Genomic DNA, 15,279 nt, shown 5'->3' on the forward strand with positions numbered 1-15,279 from the left:
ACTGTTTAGTGAAGCTAGCAGTTTCCTGTTTGTGGTAGGTGTCCCATGTTTCTTTTAGCTTATTTTTATCCTTATATTTATGCAAATAAGGCCAGTTAACTTACTGGCCCAAACCATGATGGGAATAAAGCCATGCAACTATGCACCCTTGGTCATAAGGGGGATCAGAAGAGGTGTACCCTGTCATTATTCCTTGAAAAAGAATGCACAAATGTCAGATGTTCACCCCATCTATCCACACAGACTTTTGCTTTCTTTGGGTTTTCCCTGCAAACCCTGAGGCTTCCTAAATTGCTACTACACTTATGAGAATTTTGAGCTGCTGCCCAACACAACTTCTGTGTGACTCCGGTCATTGACTTAGTTCTCGGTGACTCTCCAGTTCTGGGTCCTCCTGCCACAAGCCCATCCTTTCAGGAGCCCTAGGTCCACCTCTGCTCTCTGCAGCCTCATTTAGTTCTGCCCTGGGGTCCTGCATCTTCCATTGGCTGGAATCCAGTGGGGAGGTTTGATACTCAAAATCAAATATTAGACATTGCTAAGTCACTGATGTATATTTTTAATGTTTGTTTGGTTCTGTCAATGAAAGAAACAGATTTTAATAATCATCTGCTACTCTCCCAGCAGTTACTCTGATAGACACGTCAATTGAAACACGGAAGAGCTGTGTTTCATCCCTTTACTCGGCTTACTTGATTCCTCAGATTTTCAGAGATGGATACAAACATTCTGGAAGGCCTGTGACATGAATGCATCCTCCCTCAGGGAAATCATAAGCATGAATAAACCTTAGACTAACAAATCTTCCCTCCCGTTCCAGCTGTGGGGCTGGGGTGGGGGTGGGGAGCAACTGTGGGGCTCCTGAAATGCCCGGGGGACGCCTCCTTTATTGCTTCTGCGTCGTCGGAACAGTTGATTTCTTTCTCTCTAGTGTGAATCTGGAGGCTTCCTTCCTGGGTTTGAGGAGGTCAGGGGATTTGGCTAAAGGTGGTGGCATCTGACTGTGAGCTTAGGCCCTTGCTAGTACCTCCTAACATTCATTCGCACAGGCTTCACAATTTCCCAAATACAGTTTCATGCATTACATGTCATTTATCACCTGCTTTCATTCCTCCCAACAACCCCAGGAGATGGACATTACTGAAGTTACTCAGGTGTCAGAGAAGGCAGTGGGTCACCTGCCTAGACTGGTTCTCACAGGGAGGTGATCTGGGAGAGAAAACAGGGAGGTATGAGGAGGGGATACACTAAAGAAAAGGAGAAAACAGAGATGCTGAAAGGAACTCCCAACTGGAAACTCTGGCTGCAAATTCTGGCTCAGTCACTCAGTAGCTACGACCTTGGAAAACTTTTAAACTTTGCTGTGCCTCAGTCTCCTCAGCTGTAAAATGATGATCAGAATATGACATTGGGAATTCACTGGCAATCCAGTGGTTAAGACTCCGCCCTTCCACTGCAAGGGGCACAGGTTTGATCCCTGGTCGGGTAACTAAAATCCTGCATGCCATGCAGCACGGCCGGGGGGAAGAATATGATATTTACCTGGCACAAAGGTGACTGTACAGTATGTCTATCATAGTGGGTCCATAAAAGTGAAAAACTGGAAATATCCCACAAGTCCAGCAATTTGTTTAAACAGGTAAGATAAATGCATACCATGGAATAATATTATTTGTTAGGAATGATAATATGGATGTTTACAAACAGGGAAAGCTATTTGTGACATATTACGGGGTAAAAGTGGTTGCCATTCAGTAGGAATAGCGTTACGTCGTTTTTGTAAATTTTGTTAATATATTTACATGTATAGTCATTCATTTAACAATATTCACTTTGCATAGTTTTATTACTATGTGCATTTTACATGTAGATATGTGGATATAAAACGTCCAAGGACACACACAAAAATATAATGTCTCTACTGGAGTTCTCTTTCAGTTTTGCTTAGCTGGTTATCAAATTCTCTCACAATGAACTTGTGTCATAAAGAAATAATAGAAGCGTAAAAGGTTTACAGTGCAGGAACTGGAACCCTGGTGTCTGTCTGGACCCAGGGGGCATTTTGTTGGTGCCAAGTTCATCTGCAGGTTGCTTGGAGAATGAGGAACCCAAGCAAAGGACTAAGAGGTTTTGAGAGATTTAATTCAGGCTCTGGAAGAGTCAAAAGTCTCTTTCTCCCCCTCTCTCCTCCCCAGTGTGAACTTCTGTGTCTACTTCTCTCCACTGAGCAAACACAGCCAGGCGCCTGCTCCAAGGGGCCCTCCAGGATTTTACGAGGCTGACTCTCTTCTGGTTCCTATTTGCTCTTCAGGCAAGCTACACCTCCACTGATCAGGCCAGGCCTTGGCAACCACAGTCTTCACATTCCGGTCCTGTTCCTGAGACGACACACTGGCCGTCTTGGTCAGACGTAGGTATTCCCCAATCCCAGCCACCTGTGGGCACACAGGGTATCCTCTGAAGGAATGCTTCCTCCACAGCCAGCTCATTGCATTTCGGGCATGGTGACTCACTCTAGTTTCAACCCAGAACATAAATCTCATTTCTGGGTGGTAAGGGCACCTCCCTGTCACTCCTTGATCTATAATAACAATGAATAAAAGCTACCATGTATTGGAGCTTATGTGCCAGACACTGAGCTAGGCATGTCTTAAGCCTTTTAAGCCTTGCAGAAACCCTGTGAGTCAAGTGTTTTCACCCCATTTCACAGATGAGAAAACTTATATTCAGAGAGGTCAACTGGCCCAGGGATATGCAGCAAATAAGCCTGGGAGCTTAAACATAAGACGCTGTCTCTGCAGCCCACTGGTCTTCTTACCCCTATCTTATAAGGAAGGAAACTATAATCACCCAAGTTCATGAAGTTAGCAAGTGGGAGAGGCTAAAATCTGAAGAGCCCCCTGATATCCGGCCCCCTCCCTTACTTATTGCCTGACACACTCCCCACTCTCCCCTGACCTGCCTTGTGCCCTGACACCAAAGTGTCCCCACTCCCCCACTGTACTCCCCACTGCAGCAAATACTTGTGGAGGTTCCAAGAAACTGCAAGAATGTGCTCTCTTCCCTTGGGGACTTTGGACAGGCTGTGCCTTCCTATGAGTTTACCTGGCACAGGCCTACGCATCTAGATGTAACCTCCTCCAGGAAAAGCCATCCCTGACCACCCTAGTCCAAGCACCCTTTTTTTTAGGTGCTTCCTTGTTTCATCCTTAACATGTAACATGTGGCACTGTGGTTGCCTGTCTTCTTGTTTCTTCCCCTGCCAGTCTGCAAAGCCTAAGTGAGGACCGCGTGTGCCATTGGTTGTTAGGTCCTTAGCACCCAAGCATAGGAGCTGGCAGAGTAGGTACTCGGTAAGCATTTGTTACGTGAATGCTGGACTGTCAGAGCTGTTTTGCTTTATTTGGAGGGTATACCTTAGGTGCACTAAACAGGATCTAAGATGACAGAAATGTAGCTCCCTGTATATCCCACTAAGAGGGCAAAGTCGGGGGGATGCTCTGCGGTCATCCAGGGCTCAGTGCACTGACATTAAAATCATGGTGTCCTCCTTGCTAAAGCAAGTACCAAGCTACTGTTTTCTCACTCCCAGTCAGAAACAAATCATGTTCTGAGTGACTGGAGTCATTGCTCACAACACCAGGAGCTGGTTTAGAGTGGGGTGAGGGTCAGTGACCTTGGGGATCCAGTTTGTAAAGGCCCAGGCCTGCGGGCTGGGGGGAGGGGTGAAGAGTGGCAGGTCCTGTCCCCGGGAGGCAGCAGTCACTGAGGGGGAGAGACAATGAGGCTCAGCATCTGCTCCTAGCTGGGAGAAGGGACCCTCCAGTGAAAAGCCAGGGAGAGCAGGGAAGTGTGGGAGGAATTGATGAGGAGAAGGGGTGGAGCCAAGGAGACGCAGCCGGGAGGAAGGAAGAGAAGGGGAAGGAAGAGAGGAGGGAGGGGAGAGGATCCAGGCTTTCCTTCCTCTCGATGACCTGGTCCTGAGCTGCAGTCTCCTCTGGCATTGTTTCCTGTGGAAACTCTCAGGGCCCATGAAGACTCACGTTTCTCCCCAGCCCCTGGCAGTAGCCCCAGTCCAAGTGCCGGGCATCCAGCAGGTGCTCAATACTTCCTTGGGCAAAAGAGAAATGTGGCCAACTTTGCTCTGGGAACTTTCCCCCTGTTTTCTCCCCCCATCTCTGGAGAAGCAGAAGGCAGAGCAGGTCTTGGGAACACGCCCAGGCGCCCCATGAATAACTGACCCTTCGGGGAGGCTCTACCGCGTCCTGTCCGAGGGCTCGGAGTGGAGAAGCGGCTGGAGGTTAGATGCCGAGGGTCGGCTCGGAAGCCGGGGAAGGGCAAGGCTGTGCCAAGCCCCGAGGCCCTGTAGGAAGGCGCCAGGGGCTTGACCCCCGCGCTGCCAACGGCCACGCCTCGGCGCCCCCCAGCAGTGCGCCCTGGGCGAAGGCCTGGGCCGTGGGATTGGCGAGCCCACGAGGGGCCGATCCCAGCGGCTCCTTGGAGCCCCTTCCCCACCCGGGCCCTGGCGCTCGCAGTCCGCACCGCTCCCTCGAGTCTGGACGTCCAGGGCTCTGCAAACAGCTGTTTAAAGGCTTCTTACAGTTTAGTGCTCCGCGGGGATGTTTGTTCCACGCCCATCTGCCTACTTTAAAAATACATAAGTGAAGAACACACCCAGCCTTCCACCTCTGCCTGGGGAGGGGCGGGCTCCGCGGCCCTCGCCCGCACTTCGGAAGGAACCCGCGTCCCCCGCCCCCCAGCCCCGCCGACTCTTCTCTCGGGAGGACGCCCCAAGCTTCCCACGGTGGGGGGAAGCTCGCCCCCTTTGTGCCGGGCAGGACCGGGCCCCCCATTTCCATGCGAGGTTCTGATGCTCCCCCTCTCTCCCGCTTCAGTTAATCTTTGTTCCCCTTTTCTGCTGAGGAGAAAAAAAGAGAGAGAAAGAAAAGGAGGAAAAAAGGCGTGACTTGATTTTCAAACGAAACTCCCACAGCAAACAAAACCCTTTTAGAGAAATAAGAAAGGAGGAAGAAGGAAGAAATGAGGGAAGAAAAAGAGAGAGAGAGAGAGAGAAAACCCTCCAGGCTTTCAATTTGAGTGGGAGAGTTGAACCGAAAGAAAGAGAAAGAAAGGAAGAAAAATCCTCTCTGCGGTAGAAAGAGAAAAGAAAACTTGGGCTGACAAGAGGGGGGTGTTGGGGGGTGGAAGGAAGTGAGAAAACAAAAGAGAGATAAAAGGGCTGCTTTTCTGTCTCTCTTCCTCCGCGAGCTGGGTTAGGAGGAGCTGTTTTGCATCCCTTCACGTCAGCCCTGCCTCATTCCCTTCTTCCAGGGAGGGAGAGAGAGCGAGCGAGAGAGAGAGAGAGAGAGAGGAGAGGGAGAGAGAGGGGGAGAGAGAGGGAGAGAGAGAGAGAGAGAGAGGGGGAGAGAGAGAGAGAGAGAGAGAGAGAGAGAGAGAAAGAGAGGAGCCGGAGGGAGGGCGGCAGGAGCAGGCGGCGGGCGCGCGTGGAGGCGGGCGGCGGGCGCGCAGCAGCAGCCCGGGCGGTGGGCAGCCAGGAGCCCCCGGCCCCGGCCCCGGCCCGCCACGGGCCCCAGCGTAGGAGCCGCGCCCGGACCGAGGGTGAGTGTCCCGCGCGGCCCCGGGCCCCCGACCCCGCAGCCCCGGGCGGCGCGCCGGCGGGGGCGCGGGGGGCGCGGGGGTGGGTCACTGCGGCCGCGGCCGACCCGCCCCCCGCCTCTCCCCGGGGACGGCCGCGCGCAGGCCCGCGCCGCAAACATGTCGTCTTTTCCTTTCACTTCCACATTCCCTCATGCCGGAGAGCTGGAGGGAGACATGGAGAGCCGGGGAAAGAGGGAGAGATGGCGTCTGGCGGCGGGGGGGGGGGTGGGGGTGGGTGGAGGGGGAGGGGGAAGGGAAGGAGGGAGCGAGCGAGCGAAAGAGGGCGAGAGCGAGGAGAGCGCGCGAATGAGAGAGAGAGAAAGGGAGGGGAGAGAGAGAGAGAGAGAGAGAGAGAGAGAGAGAGAGAGAGAGAGAGAGAGAGAGAGAGAGAGAGAGAGAGAGAGAGAGAGAGAGAGAGAGAGAGAGAGAGAGAGAGAAAAACAAAAATGAAAGGAAAGCGCGGCGGCGGCGGCGGGGCGGGAGGCCCGGAGGCGGCGGCGGCGGCTCGCGGGCCCGCACGTGGGTATCCCGGCGCCTAGTACTCTCCCCCCGCCGCCCGCCGGGGACTCAAAGTTTCACCCCCTCGCCGCGCCGCCCCGCCCCGCCGCTGCCCACAAACTTTATTCTCCCGGCGGGTGGGGTTGCTGCGCGTCCCCGCCGTCCGGGGTGGGGGAGGGCTGGGCGCGCCGCCGGGGTGTCGTGGGCGCCCCCGGGGCAGCAGGCCGCCGCACGACCCGCTCTCCGGGGCGGGGACCTGTTGAAGGCGCTCGCCGGCCGGCTGGGTCTCCACGGCCTGTCCTTAGCCTCCTCAGTCTCAGTTCCCCTTCCTTGTCGCCCACTCTCTCCGTCTCCTCGCGGTCATTTTCCTAATTGGACAGAGCTGTGGGGTGTGATCGCCGGCGTCAGATTAGTGGCCCCGAGGCTGCCAGGTGGGCGCGGGGACTCGGGGACCAACGGGACAGCCCCCGCCAGCGTGCAGAGCCCACAGATCCGGCCCTCGTGCCACCGCCCCCCTAACCGCGGACTTGCTAACTAGTGCGTATCGGTTTTTTTTTCCAACTTGCCTTTTAAGATGACTTTTATGGTGGCTGCAACTGCTTCCCTCCAGTCTGAGCAGTAGTTTGGGAAGATTTAAGAGGCCAGGGAGGTGCTTGCGTAGGTTTTAACTAACCCAAAACGATCATTAATGTATCTCTGAGCTCTGCGATGGTTCGGGCAAGGCGTAGCCGCAGCCCGGTGCGTCTTTACAGGGTCACTACGAGGTGCTGGTCCTTCCCGGTCTGAGCGGTTCAGTGAGGGACTGTCCTGGTGGCCCACCCTAGAACAGCGGACCGAGCGCCCTAACTGCTAAGGGCACCCAGAGCGCCTTTATTTCTGTGCAAAATGGAAACTCCCAGCAGGTGTAGACCTGGAGGGGACATAACCAGTTCCGGTGGGCGCCTGGGAAACTCACAAGATTCCCACATAGGTGTGCGGAGAGGGACTTTGAACCTTGGGGGTCACCCAGCCAACTTTGAAGCTGCTCTTTCAGTCCTGCCTTTGTACACGTGTAAGTAAAAACAGTCAAAGTTCATTTCTGCCAAGTAGAGGGCCTGGAGCCTGCATCCCTGTTTTGCCCTCACCAGGGGCCTTCAAAGGACCCGCCAGGCCAGGTGGGGGAGGGGAAATAAACCACCCCTAATTGTCTTTAGACTTTAGAAAATGTATTCTTAGTGTTTGTGATCAAAGCCATGGGCCTGTCTGGTTTTGATTTTTGAGACTTAGTATGGCTGTCCCTTTCTTGTTTGTTTTAAAGCGAATGTTATTTTCTAGAGCTCTCATGGTGGTTTTGTCAGCTGGCCCTCGAACCTCGCGTCGCTCTGTGCTAGGCACCTGCCAGTCTGGGAACAGGACCTCTAATTGGTCACCTGTAGTTCTAGCCGCACTAGTGCTCCACTAACCTGCAGGACCCGGCTTTCTTGCATGAGGGCAGTGGGGGTAGGTCTGCTTTCTTTAGGGTAGGGGGAGTTGGCCATTTGGGTCACATTTTTCTTTCCTCCAGGCTCACCTGGTTGCCTGTATGCCCATGGAGGCAGATGCAGTGAGTTGCAGTGGGAGCAGAGGTTCACTCTTCTTCTCAGAGCGGATTCCCGGGTGAGTCCTTGTCCTGTGGTGTGTGGCCAGCGGGCCATTTGTTCTACACTTGGGTCACTTCCGTTCTAAGGAGGCATTTTCTACCAGGGAGACTAATTTTAGGCTCCCTGTCTAGAGACAAGGAGATGGACATGGTCTGGAATGGTTTTTTGAGTTGGAGGAAGGGAGACTAATGGGCCCACCGGAGATTTTGCATGCCTTCTGTTTTGGGTTTGCCTTGTGGCCCAGGGATATTTCTATCAGAGTTGTGCTTGGAAAGCTCAGGTTTGAAGTTAGATGGGAGTAAATAAGTAAAGGAGTAGTCGGGTGCATCTCAGGATGCTGTCCACAGGCTCCTCATCGGCTTGCTCACCCCCTGGATCTGAGGGCAGGGGCTCATTTTGTTGAATTAAGGAATCTGTGAATCTGCTGTGTCTCATGTTAATGGTGGTTGATCCCAGCCCTTAGACTGCAAAACTGGAAGAGGACCTTAGAGGTTGTCTGAAGAAAGTGAGGCATGAGAAAAGCCCCATGCCTGAAATCACACAGTAAGCGACAGAGCCAGCACTGAAACCTGGGCTTTCAGAGTCCATTTCCAGTGCTGTTAACACAAGGCTGCTGCCTGTATTCCTGCTGGGGAACCCGAATCAGGCTTCATCTGAAGAATGTGGCTGTGAGAACATGAAAACGTGGGCTTATCCTACCCTCATGAGATAAGTAAATGAAGGACCTTATTTTCTAGTTGTGTTACACATACTGTTCTGGAGGATTTGACGGCTGGTGTGACTACTTGGGGAAACCGGGTGTTTCTGGCTGTTATAATGCGTACTTCTTCAACATCTACCAGTTTAACGGGGCAGCAGTTTAGTCATCGGGATGTGCCCAAGTCACACTGAGCATTTTTTGATCTGGAATGTTTTCTTCATGCTTTGTACTTGTGTGTGATTTATTTAGGCTTGGTCAGGGAAAAGAATGGGGACGTAAGGAAGGGCCAGAGACCCGAACTGATCTCTATTCGTGGGTTAGATCTCTTACTACTTTCAGTTCATGAGGATAGAGGTCTTTCTTTGTTCATTGCTAAGCCCTTGTGCCTAGAACAGGACCTGGCGCATAGTGGGCCCTCGATAAATACTTGTTGAATAAAGGTACTGGACATGAGGAAAAAGATTTCCCTCGCAGTGGGGACCCACAAATGACACACAGAGGCAGAGACAGGGAGGTGATTGATGGGAGCTGCAGAGTTTTGCAGTGAGTCATTGCTTCGAACAAGCTCCAGACAGGTAAGGCAGGAGGGGCTGGGAAGAGTAAATTTTGAATGAGGTGGAGCCACTGGGTGGAGACTTGTGTGAAACAATAGAGAGATCTTGAATTGGACCGGATATGGGGAGGATAATAATAATCGTAGATCCTGGGCCAGGCTTGTGTAAGTGATTTATGTGTATCATCTCCCTTAGTCCTCACAGGTGCTAGTTACTGCATTGTTATTCCCATCTGGCAGATTCGGAAACTGGAGCACAGAGAAATTAGTTACATACAAGGGCACAGAACTGCTGGTGTCTGAACCCAGGCAGACTGACTTCAAACTTGGCCACCCTAGAATGATGATGAGTTCAGATATCTCTGCCCACTCCAAGGAGCTGGGCATTCAGAGCTTTGGGGTTGCTAGAAAGGATGGCAGCAGAAAAATTGGAAAAGAAATTGGTCTGCAACAGAATGAGGCTGGTCAGGGAGCAGGCCCTCTGCTTCTTTTGCCAAGGCCCTCACAGTGTCTGAGGACTGTAAGGGAATATTTACTGGGGACCTAATTATTCCCCAGGCAGAGTGGCTAGTACCAGATTGGGACTGTTTTGCACTTGATAAAGACTTTTTTTTTAAATTTATCCCACTATTCAAATTTATTTTTATTTACCACATATATTTGTTCAGTACATCTTTGATAAAGATTTAGGAGACTTTTTGTTTTTTAAAGGTTGCTTTTCAAGTTACATTTTAGTCGGCATGTATTTGAAACTGGTGGGAATTTTAACGGCAGAAGTGTCACCCTTGGCCATGAGGCCTCTAGAAGGTGTTTCCCACCAGTACAAGCCTTCCCTTCCTCCTCCAAGGATGCTGGTCCAGGCTGCTCCAGCCCACAACAGCTGCCCTTTTATCGACAGTCTGCTGGTCCGGTCCTCGTGGAGCTTGCAGTCTCCCTGGGAGACAGACATTAAACTAATAATTAAACAAATACTCTTTAATTACAGTTGTTATAAATGCTTCAAAGGAAAAAGTACAGAGACCATGGGAGCTGATAATCAGGGAGGATGGGGGAAGGGAGGCTTTCCGGAAGAAAGGTCATTTAAACAGCCACGCAAAGGGTGGGTGAAGAGGCTTTAACCAGGTGGGATAGTCCATTAGCCTTGATGTAAACTCTTGCTACTCTGTATGTGGTCCATGCACCAGCAGCATCAGCATCACCTGAGAGCTTGTTAGAAATGCAAGATCTCGGGCCTACCCCAGACCTGCTGAATCTGCATCTTAACAAGATTCCCGTGCGTGGTAAAGTCTAAGAAATACTGATGGAATCAAAGTACCGAACTGGGAGGTTCACAGCTTTGCTGCGAATGAGTTGGGTGACTCAGGCAAGTCACCCAACTTGGAATGACTTGGAAGAGTAATAACGAGGGAATTAGATCATCCCACAAGTTCCTTCTGGCTTCTCAGATCTTTGGCTTTTGCTGGTGTGTGCTGTCTCCAAGCTTTACTGAGGGAAAGGATCTGGGCTTACACAGCATCCACCTCTACGGCGCCTCCCCCTGGTGGGGGCCAGCATATGCTACTAGTCCATGCTCTGGTCTGACTTCAGTAAGCACTAAAGAGGAGCTCACAGACCTGACCCTTCTGCCACCCCTAGTGCCTTACCCCAAGTACAGAGGCCTTTTGTCATCTCTCTTACTCATTTCTGTGCCATTTGAATATTTACCAGTATGTATTATCTTTATCATCTATATATTTGTAAATGGAGTAAAGAGACTATTAAAAGTGGGTTGATCTCTAGAGGGGTTTTGGTTCTGTCTTCTACAACCATCATCAGAAAGGAGTTTCTGATATTAAATACATATGCTCTATCATGTGTATATTTTGGGAGTACCGAGAGAACTGTTGGAAATGTGAGGATTTTCAGTGCAGTTGGAAGTTGAGAATAAGGGATCACATTGTGGCCCAACTGCCTTCCCTTTCTTCCTTCCCTGCCCCCCAGGGTATAATAAACAGAGAATCAAAATCAGGTAAGAATGATCACTACAGAAAGCAGGAATGTCCACCTTGCAGATTTACATGGGAGACTAGAACTTCTGTGATGACTCTTGGTTATGTGTTGTTTGTCTTCTGGATTGGGAAGGTTGTCCTGCATGGTTTTGGTAAAAAAAAATTGTACAAACTTTAATAGTTGCTTTATGCACCACGCCAGAATGTCCTCACAAGGACCACGCCTGAGCGGGCCTCTCAGTAAGAATTAGGGACCCTTTGGAGGCTGGCGGTGCTGGTTGGTTAACCCCACCCTGTGATGTCCAATCCTGGGGTCCCTAGGCCCACAGTCTCAACCTCCCATCCATTTGCTAGCCACAGAACCACTGTGGACTCGCCATTACCTGGAAGCAGGTCACCTCTGAAATTCTGAATCCTTCCAGGCCCCCCACTGCACAGCCCTACTTGAAGCAACCCCGCCCACCCCTGCCCCAAGCTGGGATACCTCTGCCTGCTCACCTGGGCCTCATGCCCACCATCAACCCTTATTCCCATGTCCTGCCCGGGCTGCCTGCCTACGACTGAGCACTGGACATCCTCCTGTGCCCCAGTTCCCTGCTACAGCTACCGACACACCTGTCTCCCTCTCCTTTGGCCCTGCCTCTCCCCTGCCCCCCTCCCATTTCACTTCTCTTCACCCTGGGACTTCACAAAGAAGAGGCCACAATTTCCATCCCTACTTCCTCTCTCCCCCTCTCCTCTCGAGCTCTGAAGCATCAGGTTCACCCCCACTCCACTCCCAGAGGTTCCCAGCCACCTCCTGATCACATCTGGTAGCCTCTACTTACCTGGCTTCTCTGTAGCTGTACTGTTGTGATACTCTTGCCTGTCGTGGGTTCTGGCTCATCACTCTGGGTCCTGCTCCTGCCTCTCTAATCCTGCTTTTTCTGCCACTCCTTCCTCTCCTGGCTATGCTTTGGTGCCTCAGCCACGGTTCTTTGCTACTTGCTTCCCGTCCATGTCTATGGCTTCACCCTGCAAATGTTTTTTTTTTTTTTTTTCTCTACTCTTTTTTTTCTTTACTGCTTTGGAACTTACATACTCTATTTCTGTCCTTTTGATTCATGCATACTGCATAAGGTTTAAAGTTAGTTGGTATCCATATCTTTTTTCAAGTAATGCAGTGCAATGAAAGGTTGATTAACTTTTGATTTTCCACATAGTTACCATTTTGTTTACCCATATTTCTCCCTGCATCTCAGGCTTTCCTTCTGGAATCAGAACATCATGTGGTGGAGGTGTTTTAATCATAAACTTTCAGTTCCTGTTTGGCTAAAATTTTATTTCATATTTATTGTTAAGAGATTGTTTTACTGGGTATAAAACATTAGCTTGACAGTTATTTCGTCTTAGTATTGAAAGATGGTATTCTACTATCTTCCGACTTTCCTTATTGATATTGAGAAGGTAGTAGCCCAGTTATTGATCTTAGGTAATTTCTTCTCTCTGGTTGTTGTTTTGTTGTTGTGGTGGTGGTGGTGGTGGTGGTGTGTGTTCACACACGTGTGCACATGTGTGTGTGTTTTGCAGTTTAATGCATTTAGGAGTGGATTTTATTTTATTTGTCTAAGGATTCGTTAGACTTCCTGAAACCAAAGATTAGTGACTTTGATCAGTTCTAGAAAATTTTCATGCTTTATCTCTTTGACTTTTATCTCTCTATCATTCTCTCTCTGGTTTCTCCTTGGGAACTCCAATTAGATATATGTTAGATCTTATTCTATCCTTTACATCTCCTTGACATCTTAACTTCTTTTTTTTTTTAATTTTTATTGGAGTATAGTTGCTTTATAATGTTAGTTTCTGCTGTACAGCAAAGTGAATCAGTTATACATATACATAAATCCACTCTTTTTTAGATTTCCTTCCCATTTAGGTCACCACAGAGCACTGAGTAGAGTCCCCTGTGCTATACAGTAGGTTCTCATTAGTTATCTGTTTTATATATGGTAGTGTATATATGTCAATCCCAATCTCCCAATTCATCCCACACCCCCCTCTCTTAACTTCTTTTTCATTTTCAATCTTTTGGTTTTTTATAGTGTTTTCTGGGTAATTTCTTATTTGTCTTCCAGCTCATTAATTCTCTCTTCACTTATCTCTAATTTTCTCTTCAGCCCTTCCACTGAAATTTTTTTTTTTTTTTTTTGTAGTACGCGGGCCTCTCACTGTTGTGGCCTCTCCTGTTGCGGAGCACAGGCTCCGGACGCACAGGCTCAGCGGCCACGGCTCACAGGCCCAGCCGCTCCGCGGCATGTGGGATCTTCCCGGACCGGGGCACGAACCCGCGTCCCCTGCATCGGCAGGCAGACTCTCAACCATTGCGCCACCAGGGAAGCCCTTTACCTGGGTTTTTAACTCCTCATTTCCTTAATCATATTAAACACCTTTTTTTTTTTTGTATCCAATAATTCTAGTATCTGAAGTATTTACAGGTGTAGTTCTGTTGTTTGATGATTCTGCTCCCTCTCACTCATGAGGGCTTATTTCTTTTTGTGATTTTCTATTGTGAGCTTATATTTGTTAGAATTCTATCTGTGAGAATTCTTTAATGTATGGGATGAGAGTACATTCTTCCAGGGAGAATATGTGTTGCCTTCTGCCAGACACCTTAAGACCCTACAGATGGGTCATTTATTTATAATTCTTAGCTTGCAGTTTTGAGGACCAGAGCCCAAACCCACTTGGCTGGCTAATGACCACAGATTCTCAGAGGAGCCTTTTCATTTAAAACTCTGCCCAGAGCTAACACTAAGCCAGAGTACTTCCTTCCTGACGATATACCACCAGACCCCCCCACTTTGTCCCATTGTTCCCTTATTGCCAAATGCCTTCTCTCCATATTTGGACAAAGTCCTAGTCATGTCAGGCCCAACTGAAAACTATGCATCTTCTGAGCCTTCTCCATGCCATCCCTTGCAAAATTAACCAGTCCTTCTACATTCATTGGCCATTTTCACCTTATCTATTAGTCTGTGGATGTGTGTGTTCAGACCCCACACTGGACTCAGAACTTCTGTTTTTTTTTTAGAACTTCTTGAAAGGTCAGAGCTGTGTCATTTATTTCTGGAGCCCCAGTGCCTGTTCACTGTTGGGCAGAGTAGTTGCTTAATAGATATCTATTGACTGAGTGGAATTTATGGCAAAATCAATATTTCTGTTCTTCTTGAATAGTAATAAAAAAAATCACAAGCACTAAGCTACCCTGTGATCTTGGACAGGTCCAGTTTACCTCTTTGGATCTGAGTGACCTTAGCTATAAAATGAAGGGACGCTTCTGAGATCTCTACTTGCTCTAAGATACTGAGATTCAACATAATGTGTGTGACTGTCAGTCATGATAACATGGATCAACTCTTGACTCACAAATGGAATGAAGGGATGGGAGGGCCTTGGAGAGAAAGAGCGTGATTCTGAGATAAAGGGGCATGATTTGGAAGAGAAGAAAGAAAAGGGACTCAATGATAAATTAATATGAAAGGTGACATTTTAGAAAGGTGGCATTTTAAAATTTGTGACTTGAGACAACCTGATGACTGTCTAAAAAAAGAACACTTTATAACAAAATAAATTTCAGATGGATTAAAGATGTTAAATGTAAAAAATGAACTCAGGGAAAATACTTTTTAACTTTGACTTAAAACCCAGAATCCATAGAAGAAAAGATTAATATATCTGACCCTACACAAGTAAAAAATTTCTGTGAGGCAAAATTATTATAAACAGTCAAAAGAGTCTTCCGCTTCTCAAAACTGGGGAAACATTTTTGCAACATATATCAGAGATAGGGCTAATTTCCATAATATCTAAAAAGAGAAAATCAACAAGAAAAAGACTATCAACCCAATTTTTAAAATGGGCTAAGAACCAGTCACAGAAAAGGAAATACAAGTGGTTCTTAACCATATAAGGTGTTCAGCCCCACTAGTAATAAGAGAAGTGTTAACTCTGCTATGGAGAAGTGACAGTGGAAATAGATGCTCTTGTAACTGTTGAAAGAGTGTAAGTTGGTACAATCTGTATAAAGAGGGTTTTGACAATATTTATTTATTTAATAAATTTATTTATTTTTGACTTCATTGGGTCTTTGCTGCTGTACATGGGCTTTCTCTAGTTGCGGTGAGCGGGGGGCTACTCTTCGTTGTGGTGTGTGGGCCTCTCATTGTGGTGGCTTCTCTTGTTGCGGAGCACGGGCTCTAGGCGTGCAGGCTCCATAGTTGTGGC

The 15,279-nt window shown here is 48.9% G+C and overlaps 1 protein-coding gene and 1 long non-coding RNA gene across 6 annotated transcripts in view; one reads left to right on the forward strand and one right to left on the reverse strand.

Moving 5' to 3' along the window:
• Positions 1-1,827: 1,827 nt before the first annotated feature.
• On the reverse strand, positions 1,828-4,871 carry LOC109551833 (uncharacterized). 2 transcript variants are annotated; one of them, XR_002178538.3, is made up of 2 exons: positions 4,242-4,871; positions 1,828-4,107 (listed from the first exon to the last, which is right to left on the reverse strand). It is a non-coding gene; the product is annotated as an uncharacterized lncRNA (long non-coding RNA). The 2 variants fall into 2 exon arrangements; XR_002178539.3 differs by having other exon boundaries at positions 1,828-4,111.
• A 594-nt stretch (positions 4,872-5,465) lies between these two features.
• ZNF710 (zinc finger protein 710) overlaps positions 5,466-15,279 on the forward strand; it is a 63,872-nt gene continuing 54,058 nt past the window's right edge. The window contains exons 1-2 of one of the 4 annotated variants that reach the window (XM_033852139.2): positions 5,469-5,619; positions 7,700-7,791. In XM_033852139.2, the coding sequence (XP_033708030.1) occupies positions 7,718-7,791 (74 nt within the window). In that variant the 5' untranslated portion in view covers positions 5,469-5,619; positions 7,700-7,717. The other 3 variants (XM_019945715.3, XM_033852140.2, XM_033852141.2) reach the window with 3 other exon arrangements.

This window comes from Tursiops truncatus, chromosome 2 (genome assembly GCF_011762595.2).
Source record: "Tursiops truncatus isolate mTurTru1 chromosome 2, mTurTru1.mat.Y, whole genome shotgun sequence".
Lineage (NCBI taxonomy): Eukaryota > Metazoa > Chordata > Mammalia > Artiodactyla > Delphinidae > Tursiops > Tursiops truncatus.